This window comes from Lepidochelys kempii, chromosome 12 (genome assembly GCF_965140285.1).
Source record: "Lepidochelys kempii isolate rLepKem1 chromosome 12, rLepKem1.hap1, whole genome shotgun sequence".
Classification (NCBI taxonomy): Eukaryota; Metazoa; Chordata; order Testudines; family Cheloniidae; genus Lepidochelys; species Lepidochelys kempii.
The window spans coordinates 41,499,112-41,518,777 of NC_136391.1; the positions used below are offsets into that span (position 1 = coordinate 41,499,112).

Sequence of the window (19,666 nt, forward strand, 5' to 3'; positions counted from 1 at the left end):
TTATGTTGCCTCCTCCTAAGACCCCTATGGACAGATCTTTCTCATCCTTTATTTCTTTTCACCCTAAGGTTCCACTGCTGTCTCCAGTGAGATCCATAGTGGATCTGAGATGGAGGAAGAATCAAGAGACCTGATTTGTCCTGAGTTGTGCCTCCTTATACTTTTCCTCCTCCTATGGTATATTTCCAGATCCCCGCTACTGGAGAGACTGGCAGCTCTGGTCTTCAAGTCCCTATTGGATTCCACCACCACAGTTACTGGATCACCCTCCTTATGGATGGAGAGGTGAAGTTTAATCCGTTAAGGATCTGGTTACTCAACAGTTCTCAGATCTGTTTCTTCCGTATCTGTTGGTAGCTCAGCTGGTAGAAACTGATATGCTTTCTGAAGAAGAGGGTAAGGAGATAGTTCCTATTTTTGAACAGGAATAAATGGATATAGATTTTGATCTAGATGTAACATCCTATGAGTTTGTGGGTGTAGCTTCTGTGTCCTCCCACTCTGAAGATGCTTTGCAGTTCCATGACCTTGTGGATTGCACAGTAGCCACATTAAACTTAAAATTTAAGACTCTGGATCAGTACCAGAGCAGGCACAGACTTAACATTTTAAAAAGTCTAAGGGAAAAGGTACTTACAGTAGATCTTCCTTGATTTGCTGGCCAAGACCCAAGCTCATAGTTCCATGTTTCTCCTGGAACAGTTGCTGGTATCCTCCTTCCTTCACTACCAGGAACTGGAAGAGCTTCCCCCTAGACATGAGTGAATGAAAACTAAGAAGGATTATTCTAATAAAAATGAAGTACTAATATGTAAAATTTAGTATAAAAAAAGGAAATTTGGAGCAATCTAGGGTCTGCTGAATCCTTTAATTCTAACATCCGCTTAATACAGAAGGTATATTTTATATCTGAGATTTAAAATTTGTATCTGTATGTGTGAGCTCATTCTGTGTAAAGCACTACCTTAGAAAATACACTGATTTGAATGAAGCAACAAGGTTGTTCTGTAGCTCCCAATAAGCCTGGCATCCCAAAAGGCCAGAATAGTTTTGTTCATTGTTTCTTCTATGCAGGGTCCAGAGGCCTAGTTGTTGATCTTATGATTTTCAAAATTCCCCTCAGAAATGTCTCACTTACCCCAAACATGCAAGTGTATCAGGAGAGGAATATTCAACACATGGGTTAACATATCACTAGATAGTAGAAAGATCCAATTATAAAATAGATATGTATTTATAAAGAGAAGACCCAAATGAACTAAATTGTGCTGTAGAAGTTAACAGGTGTTTCTTTTAACTAAGTACAACCCTACAGTTTTAAATATTGCAGTTTCAAAAGTATCTTCTGATATCATTAAGGAATACAATTGCATTAATACTACTTTCACAGCTCCTTTTACCTGAGAATCTCAGCAGTTTAGAAACATTAAACTTCTTGACACCCTTATGAACTATGTAAGTAATTCAATTCAATTCATTTTACGGAGAGGCTAAATTAAGCACAGCGATGTGAAACCCTTTTCCCAAGGTCACGTGGTCCAATGTGGTCCAACATTGGTTGTGCTACTGTCACTATACTATTTCTAGTGTGCTTGCTTGATGACAGCTAGTGCAAGTATGTGTACATGAGCTGGGAATCACACCCCTAGTTCACAGTATAGACGTAGCCTTAGTAACTGGTTAGCCAAGCTATGCTTATTTCATTCTTTTAATCTTCTCACAAATTAGTGTCTCCAGCCCCTACATTTTTTTCCTCAGAATTCTTTTCAGACTGTTTAATCTTTCTAGCACTAAAGGTGATCAGAACTAAATGCAGTATTTCAGAGCCCCTGAGAGCCAAGGTATTCTCATCTCCCTGTTCCAGGATATAACTGTACATGCAGACAAAAAACAACATTTTTGCTACAACAGCCCATTGCAAGTTCATATTTAATCTGCTAACCACTGTCACCATTGGTCTGGTCTCATCTTAGGACTTCTGAAACATCTCCTTCCCTGGTGGATTTGTGTTGTGAATGAGTTCTCTCTGATGACATTGGGCTCTACTTTTGTAGACTGAATCCCAGCACTATTTCTTGCCCATTTTCTAATCTTTCTCGGTTTGTTGTTTGCAGTTGTTATTCCCAACTGACTATTATTTATTACCCCTTCAAGTTCATTAATCCGTCAAAGAAAGTTAAAGGCAACCAGGTCTTAAAGATACTTTGAAGCACCTCTCTGGACACTTCCCTCAGTGCGATACATTGCCATTTACTGATATTTGTTTATGGACTATTTTCAGATGTATTTCAGTTTGTGGGACAGTACTTTCACCCAAGACATGTTGAATTACATTTTCAAGTACAATTTTGGGAGGTACTCTTTAAATTCTTTTCTAAAATCTAGATAGAGAACATAGACTATTTCTTCTATGTCCATTCATTTTGTTACTTTGATTACAGAAAGCACTCAGGTTTGATTTGCATGGTTTTGATTGTATATTTTTCCTGATTTCTGTGTCACCAAGGTGTTTACAGATTATTACATACATTTCTAAGGTGCCTAACACTATAATATTAGTTTGGCAGATTTTTATTTTTGTTCATTTTTTTTTCCTGAGTCCTAGAAATCAGCTTTAATGGATGATAAGTATAAGGACTGCTTCTATATTGCCCTCTTTAAGATTGTTACTGCATTTGTCTATTTTCTTCCTTCTCCAAGATTTGATAAAACTAATTGTCAGTGGCTCAATAAATTCATTAGTTAATCTTCTTAGATCCCCGAGATTCTGGGCCTGTTTATTCGTACAGTCCGATGAATAGTCAGTTTTCCCATGTCTTTCCTTACATGCTTTTATTGACAGCTAATGTAGGCACCCTTTACTATAGAGGCCTCTGAATTTAATTGGGAGTGTTCCAGTTGGGAAGATCCTGAGTGTTGCAATCCAGCCTTGGAGACTACAATTCCCATGATGCCTTGAGAGAGAGAGAGAGAGAGAGAGAAACTAACTTCCTCTTCTACTGGGAATGCAGCCAGGTAGAGCATGCAGTGGGCTCCATTTTGGGAGAGGAGCTGAGATTGGTCGATGGAACTCAGCTGAGAGCCTGCAGGGGCTTTGACCAAGCAGGGAGCCTCAGAGGCTGTTGGTGGCTTCACTGGAGCCAGGGCAGAGACTGTTGCTGTGCCCAGAACTGACTGAGGAGGGCCTCCAGTGAAGGCAATGTGAGTAGCCACCACCCTTGTTTGGGAAAGTACTTGCCAGGAAGGGGGACAGTGAAGAGAAGTGAAGTGAGCTGTAGCTCACGAAAACTCATGCTCAAATAAATTGGTTAGTCTCTAAGGTGCCACAAGTACTCCTTTTCTTTTTGTGAATACAGACTAACACGGCTGTTACTCTGAAACCAGTGAAGAGACTGTAAGGGGTTGTCTGGGTCTGAGAAGAGATGGAATGGTCTTGTTATGTAACCAAACCCAGGGTTCCTGACATCTGGTTAAAACAATTCTCATCTTCAGAGGGGTTGTGCAGTTTGGAATGATTCCAAATTAGAATTGCCCTGCCTCTTGTTGCCTTGGCTGGACTGATTCACTGGACCAAGAGTGTTGTCCCCAGCTTCAAGATCCTCAAGCGTACCTACGCAAGCATTTAGACCTCTGAAATCCAGAGGAGAGTTCACTCAGAGGTGGGGTAAATGGTGGCAGTGTAAACGCAAGTTAGAATAAGTTTCATTTATTATAGTACACTGTATTTGTTAATTGATTTATTGAACTGCCCCCTGCTGATTTAAATTAGTGGTGACATTTAATCGCAGTCTATCATGTTTTCTTAAATTGTTAAGTAAAGATGTGTTAACTCCAGTCTAAGTGTATATTGTTTAGAACTGGTGTTTTTGAGTAAGACCCATTGCACGGATTAGTTTAGATTTATTCCTTGAGGCTCCCAAGACACACCATTGAGTGTGTACAGGGTCCAGGTAAGTGGAGGCACCACCAATTTTAATTTCCTTTGCAAGTAAAGGGACTACAACAGAGGGGTGGATAGAGGTTTCCCACCTATCCAACATCATCACTGGGATACTCCGGATCTCCTTTACTGTCAACAGCATTAGGCACCCAGGTGAGTGTTGCCTGCTCCCAAGTAACACAGAGAGGAAAGGGGGGTTACACTATATTCATGAAGTCTGTTGTTTGTTTTTTCTATACTAGTCATTGTTTAAAGATAGAATTTTGAGAAGTAGTTCAGTAGCTCAACCATTTTAGACGTGCTCATTAAAATGCCTTTTAAAATATTTTTATTTTTCATTTATTCTCTTCAGCCGTGTTCACACTTGCAGCAGTGTACAGGGTATATGTAGTTACATGTAGCAGTGATAGGCAGTCTGTGTCCACATGGTGGTGTGTGGCTACAGAGGGCAGTGAAAGGCTCTGGCAGCAGGGAAGGCTCCAGAAACTCCCACTGCTCTCCCCCAGCCAGAGCCTTTCAATGTGGCAGGAAAAAGCTCCAGAAGCCAGGAAGCAGCAGAAAACTACATTGCAAAAATAGCAGCATAGAAATGGGAGGCACTGCTTTGGCATGTGGCGAGCCGTGTGGGGTATACATTCTAGAGTTCTGACATTTCTGTACTTGACTCACCTAAGCAATGCCTCACTGTTTTCACTGCTATTTACACCTGTGCTAGCTGAGCATGTAGTGTCTGTATTCAATATGCTGCTCTTACTGTAGACCATGGGTTGGCAACCTGCGGCATGCATGCCAAAGGCGGCATACGAGCCGATTTTTACTGACACGCTGTTGCCAGCCGCCAGCCCTACTCAGCCTGCTGCCTGCTTGGGTGAACAGAACCCCAGGCTGGCAGTGGGCTGAGCGGGTCTGGCGGCCGGGACCCCGGCTGGCAGGAGCCAGCAGACGGAACCCCAGACCGGCGGTGGGCTGAGCCGCTCAGCCCGTCGCCAGTCTGGGGTTCTGTCCGCTGGCCTTGCTGAGCCTGCTGATGGTCTGGAGTTCCGGCCGCTGGCCCCTTGCCAGCCAGGGTCTCAGTTGCCGGCCTGGGTGAATGGAACCCCCGGTCAGCAGCGGGCTGAGTGGGGCCAGCAGCCGGGACCCTGGCTGGCAGGAACCAATGGAACCCCAGACTGTCAGTGGGTGAGCTGGTCTGGGGTTCTGTCCGCCACCCCCACTCAGCCCACTACCGGTCTGGGGTTCTGGCTGCCGGCCTCTTGCCAGCTGGGGTCCTGGCCATCGGCCCTGCTCAGCCTGCTGCTGGCCTGGGATACCAGCCGCCAGCCCCGCTTACCTCGCTGCTGGTCTGTGGTTCCAGCCGCCCAGCCCCCTGCTAGCCGGGGTCCTGGCTGCTGGCTCTGCTCAGTCCGCTGCCAGTCTGGGGTTCCGTCGGGGGGCCCCTGTAAATGTAAAATTTCTTACTGGCATGCAAAACCTTAAATTAATGAAGACTTGGCACACCACTTCTCAAACGTTGCCGACCCCTGGTGTAGACATATCTTCTTAATATGAAGAAGTTCAGTGGTATTTTTTTGTTTTCTTCTTTTACCTTGAAATTTTGTATGGTATAGTCTTTTTTTGTTCCCTTTTCCATTCCCAGTGCAGGTTCTCATTTCTTTGGACCAGAATCTTGTGCATCCACACTTGTCTCATATTTCTTCTTCATCAGAGGAATAGTAATCTCAATTAAGAAGTTTGAGATTCCTCAGCCTTCTTTCACATTGGTGAATTTTAATACTTTACATCACCTATTATTCACTAAGTTTCTTAATTCCCCAATATTTACTTTCTTGAAATCCATATCTTCTGTGAACTCAGTCTTCAGTGTGTTTATTTCAAGTATACTTTGGTCACTAGTTTCAACACTTCTGTTATTTACTTTCTCAGTAGTTTTTCTCCCTCTTAGTAGAAAATTTACCCACGAGGAGTTTGCATCTGCCAGGATACCATGCTCTTGGCATAATGAAGTTTTTCACTAGAGAAAACTTAGGAATCTTAGTTTTAATTATACTTGTCATTCCAGACTTCTGGGCAGTTGATTATGCTATCCTGTGGTCTCTCTCGCGCCTTGATCCAAGAATTTTTCACTCACTCTTTGCTTATCTTAGTGCTCTTCCACAGATGCCAATTGCTGTGTCGTTCCCCCACCCCAATTCTCATATCTTTTCTAAAAGTATTTATCCTCTTAGCTGCTTGTTAAGCTCAAATTTGTGAAACCCCAGGCAGGTCATTTAAACTCTGTGCTGAAGTTTCCTTATTCTGATATTATTTAGAGAGTAAATTTGTCTTTGTAAAGCACTTTGAGATCCTCAAACGTGAAGTGGGGTTTTCTTTGCCAAGTGTGCACAGTGCTTCCCCCCCCACCACTTAGTGCTCCCCCCTCTTCTCTTTTTCCCTTTCCTGAATTGATTGATAGGGATAATATCAACATTATGGTTGTGAGAAACATCCCATCAGCTTTGTGATGCCATCTAGGTTACATCCTCTGTGAAGGAGTTGAATACTCTGGCTCCCCTTTATACAGCAGGCAGACAAGCCTCAGAAAATGCTTATTTTAGAAAAGGCTAAATAGCAAGAACTATTGTCTGTCTCCGACCCCCTCTTTTTTCAGTGTTTCGTTTTTCTGTGATAGGTCACCCATTCGCTTGCATTTTTTCACCTTTCAAGGAAAGGGCTCTCTTACCCACACCTTATGTACATATAATTTATTTGGGATATAAGATACCAACTAGTTGTATGGAGCAGGACCAAGCATGATATCTTTGTAAAGAATGAAAACTCAAAATTGTTAGTTTTAAAAACAAATAGTAATTTTGGGGCCTTTGTAGCATCTACCCTCACAGAGCAGCTGTTTAGTAGGAGTCCTCAGGCTGACTGTCATTGGGACCAGATTCAGCAGTTCAAGAAATTGAGGCCTGGAACATCCTGTTTAATTAGAGGAAAAAAAACTAGCAGCACATGGGCTGATACACAACGCTCTGGTAGACTGTGGTACAAGGGATGCCATTCACAGAGAGTTGACGGACAGAATAATAGGTACTATTCTGACTTGATGAGCACAAAAAGATTAAGTTGAATATTAGTAACTTCTTCATTCTAACCTAAACCTTATCAACCCTTCCCTATTTTAAGGGAAACGAGTCCATGACAAGTTTTAACGTATCACAGGAAATCAGGTTTGAAATAGAGACATAAACTTCAAACTCCAGCAAATGTGACCTTTTTTTACAGCTCTGGAATGGTTTTCCTCCAACTTCTTCAATCAGCTTTGAATGATTTTCTTCAAACTGTTGCTGGGGGGAGAAAATTTAGCTCTTCTGGTCTGTACTTGAGGGTGAAAAGCTATAGCACAGGAAGAGGAACACAGATCCCTGCAGCCTAACCTATGTGGGTCCTCCAGCTCTTTCTCACCTTTGCCTGGTAGCAGCTAGCATTCCCCTCTTGTTCTGCTTTTTCCTCTTTCATTTCCCAATCAGGGTGGTTTAGTCAGTGTGGTCAAATGTGCAACAAAAAGGGGCCTTACTTCACCAGAGACCATTTGACTAGCATTCACTACACCTGCCCCAGAGCTGCACAGGGTCAGAGAGGAGCTGCTTCATGCTTGTCAAGCTACAGTGATTACAAAGTTCCAGGAGATTCACCTAGGGTGACCAGGTGTCCGTTTTTTGACCAGAACACCCGGTGGCAAAGGGACCGTGGCAGCTCTAGTCAGCGCCGCTGACCGGGCCGTTAAAAGTCCGGTCAATGGTGCTGCCCAGCTAAGGCAGGCTAGTCTCTACCTGTTCTGACACTGTGCTGCGCCCTGGAAGTGGCCATCAGGTCTGACTCCTAGGCGGGGAGGCACCATGGGGCTCTGCGTGCTACCCCTGCCCCGAGCACCAGCTCTGTACTCTGGCCAATGGGAGCTGGCAGGGCGGTGTCTGTGGGGGAGAGCAGTGCGCAGAACCACCCGCAGACCTCTGCCTAGGAGCCGGCCGTGCTGCTGGCTGCTTCTGGGGCACGGCGCAGCGCAGTCCACGGTGCCTGTCTTAGCACCCCTGTTGTGTGGCTGACCGGGAGCTGCCAGAGACAAGCCCATCCCAGAGCCCCTCCCACACCCTGACCTCCTCATCTCTGGCCCCACCTCAGAGCCCTGCCCCCCGCGCCCAGTGAAAGGGAGGGAGGGGGAATGTAGTGAGCGGGGGCGGCAGGACCTGGGGGGGCGGGGTGTTCAGTTTTGTGCGATGAGAAAGTTGGCAACTCTCCTCCCCTGTCTGCGTGAGGCACAAGGTAAGATCCCCCCCTACCTAGGGGCTAACTGGATTCTCCATCTCTCCCCTCCACGCGCTGGACGGCCCCGAGCGTGGCGCGGCCCCCTGCCCATTCAGGAGCCCCCTTGGTCTGGCCGGTCCCCCCCCCCGTGGCGTGGGTCGGGCCTGCCCCTTCAGGTGTTCTAGAAGCTTCGCTCTTTCCTCAGCTGAGGCTCTTCTCTCATCCCCCCTCCGTCAGTCACACGGACCCGGCTACTCCCCCGCTGGTAGTACTCCCTCCCGCCGCGCCCAGAAACTGCGCAGGCGTAGAACCTCACTCGCGGGCCCCCCCCGGTATTTGAGCACGCGACCCCTCACCAAGGGGCCCGTGGGCAGGCAGGCACATGCGCAGAATGACCCAACGAGCGAATCAAAATGGGCAAAGCCTGACTGGGTCAGTCTACGCCTGCGCACGATATCTGACCTGTGGCTGTTCCCCTCCCCATGCCCCCTCCCTCGTCCCCCCTCCGGAGCGCGTGCGCAAGTCGCCCGCTCAGTAGTTCTCGATGTGCGCCACCCTCCGGAGTCCTTTCGGTTGGCGCATGCGCAGAGCAGTAACGGAGGGGGCAGTCTGGAGCGTTCCGTTGGCAGCGGCCGGATTCCTGTCAGCGGCGGCGGAGCCCGATCCTGACAGCGCGGGAAGCCCCTGGCCTAGCCCGGCCCGCAGTGAGCGCGGCGCGCCCCCTCGGCTCCCGGTGTCTCCCCTCCCCACGCCGGGGCGGCGGAGGCAGCAGCGCCCCTCCTCCCGGCGGCCCCCCAGCCCCTGCCGGGCCGCGAAGCTGCGATGCCCTCGGACTTCATCTCTCTGCTCAGCGCCGACCTCGACCTCGAGTCCCCCAAGTCTCTCTACTCCAAGGGTGAGTGCGGGGCCCGGGGCGGGGCTGCGGGCGCGCTCGGCCCCGCGGGACCCGCCGCCGCTTGCCGCGGCCAGGCTGCCGAGAAGTGGCTCCGGTGCTCGCCCCGCGGCGCCCCCGCTTGGCGGCCGGGCCCCTGCCAGGGAGACCTGCCCGGCGCGGAGCGGGGAGGATGCTAGCAGCCCGCCGCGGGGAGCGGGCCCCGGCAGGCATCCCAGGGAAGCCCCAGCCCCCCGCTCGGCGCGGAGATGGCAGCGGGGCTCCTCGGGCTGCATTCCTGGCGCGGACACGGGCTCCTCAAGAATGTGTCCCAACAGGTTGGTGCGCACGGGACGCGGCAGGCGGCCCGCTCTGCGATCAGACCCGTGGGCAGAGGGGCTGGGCTGCGGCGTGTGCCGCTCTCCCTTGGCCGGGCCGGCGCTCGGCTGCTGCCGCTGGCTTCCCACTGCCATGTCGGAGTGTGTCTGGAAGGCACGCAGACGGAGTGTGTAAACAGCGCCGAAGCTGACATGTTGGCTGCATGCGGGCCTGGGTAGAGCGTCTCGGTTGTGACTTCAAAACCAACGGAGACCGGGGGAATGGAAACACAGCTGCGCAGGAGTCTCATAAAGCTGTTGACTAAATCAATGGAAAAAAAAATGTTCTTGAATAAACTGAGTCGTTTCAGGGAAAGGGGTGGAATTCTGTCACAAAGTCGAAACTGGCTAAGAGTCAAAAAACAAAAAGAGTTGAGATATGTGGTTAATTTTCAACATGGCAAGAGAGTTTATGGTGCCCAGCGGTTTGAGCTGGGACTAGTATTTACTCTCTTAACTGGGGATTTGGAAAAGGGAGTGAACAGGGAGGTGGCAGAGTTTTCAGATGCTACAGTCTTTAGGGATAGCCAAGATGATAAAAGAATGTATGGAACGTCAGAGCTGTGCTAGGTGAATGAGCAGCCTGATGTCACGTGAAAGTCCCTGTTGGCAAACATATGGTAATAAGGAGACCGTGCCGTGGAAGGCATAATCTGAGCTACATGAACACATCATTGATTGCTAAACTCACTTTTAAATTAAAGATTTGGGTGTTGCTGTGGGCAGCTTAATAAAATATCTGATCATTGTGCAGCAGAGAGATGAAAAATACAACTTTTGTATGTATAATAAAGGGATAGAAAATAGTGAGCATATCTTGCTGCTATATATTATGTCCAAGTAAAAAAAAAAAAACCTATTAAACTGGAGTTAAGGTACCTTAACCAGTACCCAGTTTTTTAAAGGCCAGAAACATCAGAATTATCTTGTTATCCCCAAAAGAAAAGTTATAAACCCAGGAAATGCAGGCCTAAGACCAAACTTAAAAGAAATTCAAACATGTTAAGGTATGGAAATACACAGTTAAGGTACTCAAACAGCTTTAACTCGTCATGGTGCCATGCAGTAACCGTACAATTGTGACTAGTACGTAATAGTGTTTGTAGTACCAGATTAGATTAAAATGATTTTTAGACTTTTTTAATTCTCTCCCCCCTCTCTGGGAGAGACTGTCAGTCACCCAGAGAGGGACTTCCCTTCTGCTGTACAAAGGGTTCTGGGTAAAGAAGCATTCTATAAAACTCCTAGGTCCAGAGGCAGAGTAAGTTGCAGGGCAGGTGAGGAAGGGTCACATGGGGGAAACTGGGCCAGTTACAAGACTTATAGAGTACTTTGAATGAGTAAATGGACTGATGTAATGGAAAAGTATCCATTGTTGTCGTTGTTCTTTAGCTTGGTTTTTTATTATGTAGAATAAATTATTAGCACTCATTTTGATAAACTTCTCTGAACTGGGTCCTGCTGATTTGTTTGGGGAACCTTGCTGCCATGCTCTGCTGCAAAGTTTCTGTTACTTCATTAAGATAATTTAGGACAAAATGGTCTGATATAGGCTGCCAAATTTCTTAAAGGACTCACTTAAATTTAACTTTAACCTATAAATGGGCCTTTTTTTTTTTAATACAAATTCTCAGAATATCTGTTTTGTTCTTCAAGTGCCATAATTTTCGAGTGGATATATTGTATTCTTTATCTGTAAGAAAGTGGTTGAATTTGCTTGAAGTGCAAAACTGTTTTCAACTGAAATACAATATATAGACTGGTGGGCTTCCATAATGTAATTGATATGCCTTCACTGTTAGTTCTGGTAATTATTTCTGAAAAAAGAGCAGAACTTGAAAGGGTCTTGAGATGGATGAAATGATGACTAGAAGTATGTGTAAAGTGTTTAATGTAGAGGAGATGAATAAGACTGGGTGTGATGTAGGTTTATAAAACAGAGTAGATGGAAAAATTGATTTAAATACAAATCAAACTTTAAATTTATATAGGTTTATTTAAACAAATATTTGAAATTGACAACCTATATTAATGTGTACATTTATTATATTCTAATATCTTTTTGTATTTGATTTAAAGCAGTACAGATTTGTTGCAAAGTTTTAAAGAAAGTCAGACCACTGAAATGATGGAAATCACTAAGTATCTTGAACACAGATGTAGAGAATGTTATCTTAATTTCAGTTTATTCAACTTGTTCAGGTCAATAACTAGTTAATTCAAAGTTAAGAAACTAATTGCTAGTTGAAAAATTAGGAAAGCTCCTTCCTCTTACAATAGCTGAATAAATGCTTTGTATGAGAGGATGAGATTCACTATGTTTCAAGTCTTGAAGGCCGTGGTGACCAGAAACAATCAGTACAATTTGCTAACTACAAATAATATCTCCTTCTGTTTAATAAATCAGTTGTTTTGTATCTAAAAATATGTTTCGACAGACTTTTTTTTTTTATGGATCTAGCACACTTAAGGTAGTTTTTAATTGAATTTGAATTTCTGTCCATATCCAACTTGACAAAAATCTCAAATAAAAAATTAATCGTTTAGTAAAAAGTTAAGCTATGCTGCTTAAATATGAATAGCTATTGTGTGTTCTCCTTGTTAGAAAAAAGAAGCACTAAATTTAGTGCAAAGACTATATTTAATTGCAAATCAGTGTGTTTTTAATGGTTACCATCCAGTGAGAATTAACCTGTCTTTCAGAAAAATAACTGTTGTGCAAATGCAAATTGTGATAAAATTGATTATTTAAGTAATAGATTTTCTGCTTCCTGATCTAAATCATGATTAAAATTGGTGATTTAAATCACTTTGATCTAACTCAATCAACAATAATATAAAGAAATATGAGGATTTCATTTTTATGCTTTATCATACGATAAGAACAAAGGGACATTCACTTAAATTGAAAGGCAACACATTTAAAACTATAAAAGAAAATACTTCTACACAGTGAATAATTAATCTGAGGACGTAATTGCCCCATGTTATCCTTGAGGCCATTAGATGGGTACAGAAAAGTACTAATGTTTGTGTGGATAATCAGAACATCCACCATTATATTATATTCCTTGTATTTTTCTTCTGTCTAACCTCTTATGATTCAGTGCATAAACTAAAAACCGAGAGAGTTAGGAAAAAACTCTGGACACAGTGGGAATGGCCAAAAGTTGAGGCATCTACATTTGTGGGTGTAGGCTAGGGAGTATTGAAAGGGTGGGATTTTACATAATTGCTATACTGTTGTTGAGAAGTGTAGTCATCATGCAGATCAGAGCCCCTCTACCAATTGGATTGTATAAACTTGTGTTAATTTATGAGTCTATTTAAAACTATACAATATTGCTGCACTCTGAGACAATTACAGTGTAGTATAATACCAATCTCATAGAATATTGACTATTAATATTTGTACAAAGTTTGGAAGTAAAAGGACCATATGAATCATAAATATTTGACCACGTTAGTTTCCATGTAATTAAGTTTACTTCCAAACCATAGGAAAAATAATCAGAATTCAAGCAGTAGGATCTAAGTACACTTGTTTAAACATTCAAAATGGGCAACAATATAGAAATATCAATATGGTGGTAGTGCTGTTGGAACAATGAGTTTGTCTGCCTGAGTTACATTTTACATGACTTTATCAAAGTCAAATGGTTGGTTTGACGCTTCTGATGTAAAAACACTAAGTACATAATTGAAATGATGGAGAAAACTGTTTCATAGACTGTCTTAATAATTTCAAAAGCTTGATATGGATTATTGGAAGCCCAAATGAACTACGAAAATGACTTCTCTTTGTTCAAGATGCTGTAACACATGTCAGTCTTTGTACTGATTAATAGTTCCTACTATATCTGTCTCAGTTTGAGTTATCTCATTTACATATATTTTTATAAATAGATTTTATTCAGCTTTTGGAAGAGAATATCCTTTCTGTAAAGATAGTATCACTGAATTCTTAGGTTGGGAGTTCCAGTCATGCACTGGAAGCTTGAAAAGATAAAAGAAACAAATGCCAGAGGGGTTCTTAAAAGCATGTCCGTGGTGCCCATTTCCATATTATCTTGAGTATGTGGTTGTTAGAACCAAGCAAAAAAAAAAACCCTTCAAGGTCTAATGTCTGGAAACCATTGCAAAAAATGATGCCAGATAGCCTCAAAAACAAAAAAACCCAAACCACAACCCATGGCAAAAGAAACAAAAATATGCATGTTGTTTGTATATAGATCATTAAAACCATGCACTGATAATATATCTAAAGAAAATAATAATGGGTCTAACTCCAGACTTTGCAGAACACCATCCTCAAGATAAAACAACAAGAATTTTGTCATACAAAGGTAAATTAGCAATCTAAGAGACAAATCACTGGCTCACATACTCTTGAAAACCAAGAGGTTAGTTGTCCTGTGGTTGGTAGATTCAAGTGCTGTTTTCAGTACTAAGAAAATTACGTAAATGATAGCATTGTAGCCACTTGAAAGGCCACTAAGTACCATGAAGAAATGGAGTACTTGTGGCACCTTAGAGACTAACCAATTTATTTCAGCGTAAGCTTTCGTGAGCTACAGCTCACTTCATCGTAGTGAAACAGTTTGTCGAGTGATAGGCCCTAAATCCAAACTGATTAGTATCCACTAATTTAGTTAATCCTTTCATTTCAACAATTTGCGGAAATATTAAACCACTTTCCAAAATTATGTGCCATATATTGCTTACCTATGCTTGTACAATGCCATGAAGTCAGGTTTTCCACTGGTGCAAGGAACAGTAGGACTTTGTATTTTGTCTCTCTCTTTTATTAATTTCCTTATGTAGTTGAGTTATTCTAAAAGTTACAAATCCAGTATAACTGTAAAAATGCATTTTGTAGGATGTATTTGTGCTGCCTTTAAGAAGTAAAGTAGAAGCTCTTTGTACTGGGAGTATTGTATAGGCGCACATGACATGTTTTCTTTCCTTATTTAAAGCTTCGGTGACTTCATAATCATTTTGATGTTTGTTAGAGAATTGTTGGTACAGAAAGACCTATATCTATCTATCAAATAAAAATTTCTAATAAGCATTTTAGCACTTTATGTAGAGCCTTTTCATACTCCAGGTATTTCAGTGTTTTAACTTCTTAGCATATGCGCAACGTGCCTCAGGTGGCACATGACTAGGAGTCCTCACCAAATTTGGTCCGCTGGTTGGATCATTAGCTTCCCCGGCCCGGGCTGGGTACTGATGGAGAGCATGACATGAATGCTGATCCATGCTAAAATGAGTTAAATCCCAGTAATACAGTGACTACATAGTCAAAGAGAACTAGAGCGCCCATTTTATGTTTACTTACAACTTTGGATATTAAAATTTGTGTTGAGAAAAGTTGGGGAGGATATTGCAATTATCAATTTGTTTGATCCTCATCACTATAGTATCTGAGCATCTCCTAATTATATAGGAATAGAAATAATAAAAATAATACTCTGATTTATATTTTTAGTTTTTCTTAGGAACATAGAGGGAAGGAGTTGTCATACTGTGTCAGACCCATGGTCCATTTAGTTCAGTATCCTGTCTCTAACAGTAGTGCTTCTGATGAATGTGCAAGAAAACCTGCACTAGGCAAAGATTAGGTAATCTGGCCTTTATGAAGGTCTCCTCCTAACAGATAATAGTTAGAGATTGTCTAAATTCCTGAAATATCCGTTTCAAAAATTGTTGGCACTATAACTCTTTGATATTTTTGCTATCCATATGAATGTCTAATTCCACTTTGAATCTTGCTAGGTTCTTTGTCTCAGTGACATTCTGTGAGAAGGAGTTCCACAATCTAATCACACAGTGTGTAAAAGGTATTTCTGTTAAATAGTTTTGAATTTGCCACCTCTCAATTTCTTATTGACTGTTTCTGTGCTCTTGTGTTGAGACAGAGAACAGAAGCTCCAGATCTTCCTTCTTTATACATGTATTATTTTGTGTACTTCGTGTTCCCTCTTATTCATCTCCTTTCTAAGGCTCTTGTTTGCTTTCTAGTTTGTATGTCTCAGTGTGAAGAAACTGAGGGAAAGCTAAGTTGAATAAATGAGTTTTGTATTTAGTTCTGAAAGTTGTTAGTTCCATAGTCATTCCTGTCTTTTGCTGGGTTGAATACTGTTGCACAGGTTCAGTTCCCGGGAAATATCTGTCTCCTCCTCTCATGAACCTCCTCGTATTGATCGGTAATTCTGTTTTTCAAATGAAGTGTCGCTGTTGAGGGAGGTCATAGTCAAAGAGAGAAATGTGATCTTCCAGGTAGCAAGGACCAATCCCATGAAAGGATTTGAATATCAGAACAGAAACCTTGTATAATTAAAGCTGAACTCTATTCAGGTTGACTCTATGTAAGGGAAGCCAGCACAAAGAACAGCACACCAGAGTGATATGTTCACAGTAACCTGTCTTGCTGCAGTGCTTTTTGACAATTGAACCTTTTCCAGGGTGTGTAGCTTGACTCATGGATATGAGCAGCAATAAATAATCAAGCCTGGAGTCATGAGTGTGTGATGCCAGGTGTATGTTTGATAGGTTGGGGTTCAATTTTCTGCTCAGTTGCCATGGTGGCAACTCACTTCTGTTTACAATTTGTGCTGTGTATCCAGTAGCGCTGAGGAATCCCAAAGGATCCAAAGGTTGAGGGTTGATTTATCAGTCTGAGAGTAGATACCCACAATAATTGAGGGTATTATAGAGGAGGGAAGTTCTTTGAAGTGCTGCTTTCTTCCTACCAGCTTGATCTTTCTGTCTTGGGTTCATCTTTACCCTCTGCTCTTCACTCAGGTGTTGGTTTTGGTGTAGGCCTTGTTTAGGATTGTGTTTTGTTTTTATGTACAGAAAATGTAGAACAGGATGATGTCCGTGTACTGCTGGCATTTCATCCTAAATTTTCTCACTGTCTCACCAGCTTCCCAACAGCTTCATATAGATGTTGAATAATATGGGGTAGAGAATTGACTCTTGTGGGACTATGCAGTTGAAGGTTTCACAGATAAGACGATCATTTTATGGAACTTTTCCTCTGTGCTTAATCTGGGAGGAAGAACCTGAGTCATTTCAGATCCTTTCTGTTCAGTGCTACAACTCCTTGGAAGAAGGACAGGAATAGTTGGTGATCAATAAAACTAAATGTAGTAACAAAGTCCACTGGGGTATGTATGAATGTATTTTCCTTGTCTCTAGGCAGGAGGAGATGGTACTGAGACAGCATATTATTCTGGTGGACTATGTCCTAATGTGAAACCTAAATGATAGAAATTCAGCAGTCTGGTAAATAACAGATGGGTCTGGTTACTGTCTTTTGCTAGTTTCTTGATTAACTTAGAAAATGGGAGGTTAAATGTTGGGCTGTAGTGATTGAAATGTCTAGTGCAATCCAGTTGGGACAGGTCAGTCTTGCGTGGCAGCCCTGATTGCTGTCAATTCTTTCAAGACTACTGCTTGTGTCATAGGGCTAAATCCTTGAAAGGAAGGGTATTGTGTCTATGGTTTTGCCCTTGGCTTGGTTTTGTTGGCCTCTGGTGTCATTCCAAAACCAGGTGATTTACTCTGTGAAATACGAGAACTCCTCACATCTGGAGATGCTATATTCCCGGGTTGAGTAGAAGCAGTTAGGGATTTTAAAGTGACTTTATGGTTTGGGAAGGTTCTTCAGGATATGATTTCCTGCCTTTGTGGCAGAGGAATAAAGATAGGCCCTACACCTCCCTTACTCTCAAAAAGTATCTTATGGTCTTTAACTTCATCTGGACCAGCAGCAGAAATCTTTTGTTCTGTCTCACGTGAATGATAGCATCTTCTTCCCAGGATCACATTGCAGAATTAGTATTCTGTATGAATATAACAGCTGGTTTGAGACTTTAAAACAGACTTCAGACCTAGAAGTGAAAATACTTTCAAGAAAGCTGTCTGTAAGTGAAAAGCAGTATTTTCAAAATAACTTCATTCTCTAAAGTTGGCATTATATGTTTTGTCAATATGCAAACTTATTTCAGGTATTAATATGCATGGTGGTTTAAGCTTTTACTTCATAGCTATAAACAAAGTTTACATTTAATGGTGGTAGAAGGATTGTAACTTGCTGATAATGTGGCAGTAAGCCAAGAACTGCAAAACCTGTTACTGGAGCATGTCTATATTGGCTGTAACTATAGAAACTCTAAACCTGATCGAGTTGCAGATACTCTCTTTGGCTTTACGTTTGTTCATTAGACTTTCTGATTAAATTAACGAGGACCTAGTATTAGACCGCTATTGTCAATAATAAATTCATTAGTTGGCCTCGAACAGGTGATCTATGTTGACTTACTAAATAAAAGTTTCAACAGCTTTTTGGGTGTCCTCACAACAGTGACTGTGGTTGACCAGAAAGTTATACCAGCAGTTTTTTGTTTTAAATTACAGAGATGCTACCAATTTAGTCAAGGCTTGAAATCTAGATTTTAATTTCAGCAGAGAGGACTTACAAAACTTCAATAGAAATGGAACTTTAAAAAAAAAAAAAGTTTGACTGTGAATACTTCCCTGCAGTGAGGCTTAAAAGTGAAATTGACCAGTTCAGTTTCATTGTCCATTTTAAGCGAAAAGCAAATAATTAAAAAAAAAAAAAATTACCAATTATTCTGATTTAACTCTCCTGTAATAATTCAGTAAAACACAACTAAGGTTACCTTTAACACAACTAGAGTTTATACAAAAAGTTCATTTTCTAAAAAAAGTTCATGTGTATTCTTTTTCAGTAGGAAATATTCATAGCTAGATAACTAGGTTTGAATTAATAAGGTAGGAATGCTTCCGGAAGCCGCACAGGGCCCGTGGCGCCACCGGGGTGGCAGTCCTGTGGGCTGGATCCAAAGCCCTGATGGGCCAGATCCAGCCCGTGGGCCATAATTTGCCCACCCCTTGTCTGGACCCTTGTATCATCAGGGGCTTCTCCACCTACCCTGCTGAAGGATAGACATCTACCATGGTTGCCTCATTAGGGATTGGTAGAGAAGCCCAGGTCCACTCTCTCCACCAGGCTCTGTTCTAGGACCCAGTAGTAGGCAGCTAGCCCCTGCACATTGGGATGCTATCCAGGTGCGTCCCAGAGTTGCTTCCTCTCAGTGCCTCTCTTCCCCTAGGATAAAGAACTGAAACACAAAAATAAAGTTTGAGTGTCAAAAGTCACCAGTCCCTCCTTTGCAGGCTCATTCACTATCCCCAAGCTTCAGACAGCAAGAGCTCCTGTGGTGCTCCTTCCTAGGAGTTCAGAAGGCTGATCAGTTACCTCCTCTGCCTACAATTTAGCTACTCTGTTTCCCTTTTTAAGTTCTCCCTCTAGATTTTGCATGCTTGGTCAGGCAGGGCTCCTTAACCCCTTCTTCTCTAGCATGGGGTTTCTATACCCCATCATAGGTCCCCGGCAAATCGTGCTTCCTAAGCAGGCCTCCTTTGCTTTCTCCTCAGAGGTTATAAACAGCATAATTGTAGTATTACACAGCTCTTCGCTTTCTTCAGCACTGTGTCAGGATTGGGTGCAGCTTCCCTGCTGAATCCATGTGGGGGAATTGCACCGTGATCTCCCACCTCTGTGCAGCAAGTGGCCTGTGTTCTCCACTGCCCTACTGGAGCTTTCACATTTATTTGACAAATACAATTTGCAGAATTTTTCAGTATTGCGGACAAAATTTTTAATTTTTTGGCACAGAATGCCCTCAGGAGTAATCACACTGATCTTGAATTGAACATTCAGGTCTGGCTTAAGGCTGTATGGTAACGTCTGATTCTAATGGACAAACAGTAAAAAGCTAAAATAGTTGTCATTTCCCAAAACCCCTTACATCAACAACTTGTCATAACAATGCATGTTTCAGGTGTAATGTGTAGAAACTGCCCAATGGTGGTACAGTATAAATATGTATGGATTATTAGTGTTCTGTTTTATAAATCTGCCATCACAAAATATACTTAATATTAATGTTTTACATAATATATTACGTAGTGTTTATTACCTATCTTTTTCATTTGGATGCAGTCAGTCCATCCATCAGTTATCCATGCTGTGAACATTGAGGTCACACCATTGTTATTTTCTAAATAATTCAAAAACCTTTCAGATCACTTACAAAGTTTGAAGATAGTACAATAAAAATTCTCTTGGTTTTCAAAACAGGAGTGGAGTTAAAA

At 42.5% G+C, this 19,666-nt stretch overlaps 1 protein-coding gene across 3 annotated transcripts in view; it reads left to right on the forward strand.

Moving 5' to 3' along the window:
- The first annotated feature begins 3,030 nt into the window (after positions 1 to 3,030).
- The window catches only part of NFAT5 (nuclear factor of activated T cells 5), a 150,540-nt gene continuing 133,904 nt past the window's right edge, over positions 3,031 to 19,666 (forward strand). For 2 of the 3 annotated variants that reach the window (XR_013634503.1, XM_073308337.2), the window contains exon 1: positions 8,794 to 9,122. Coding sequence is in view for 1 of the 3 variants with exons in the window: in XM_073308337.2 (XP_073164438.1) it covers positions 9,050 to 9,122 (73 nt within the window). In the remaining 2 variants the exon portion in view is untranslated. Of the gene's footprint in view, positions 3,202 to 8,793; positions 9,123 to 19,666 lie in introns of those variants that run through there. The other variant, XM_073308338.2, reaches the window with a different exon arrangement.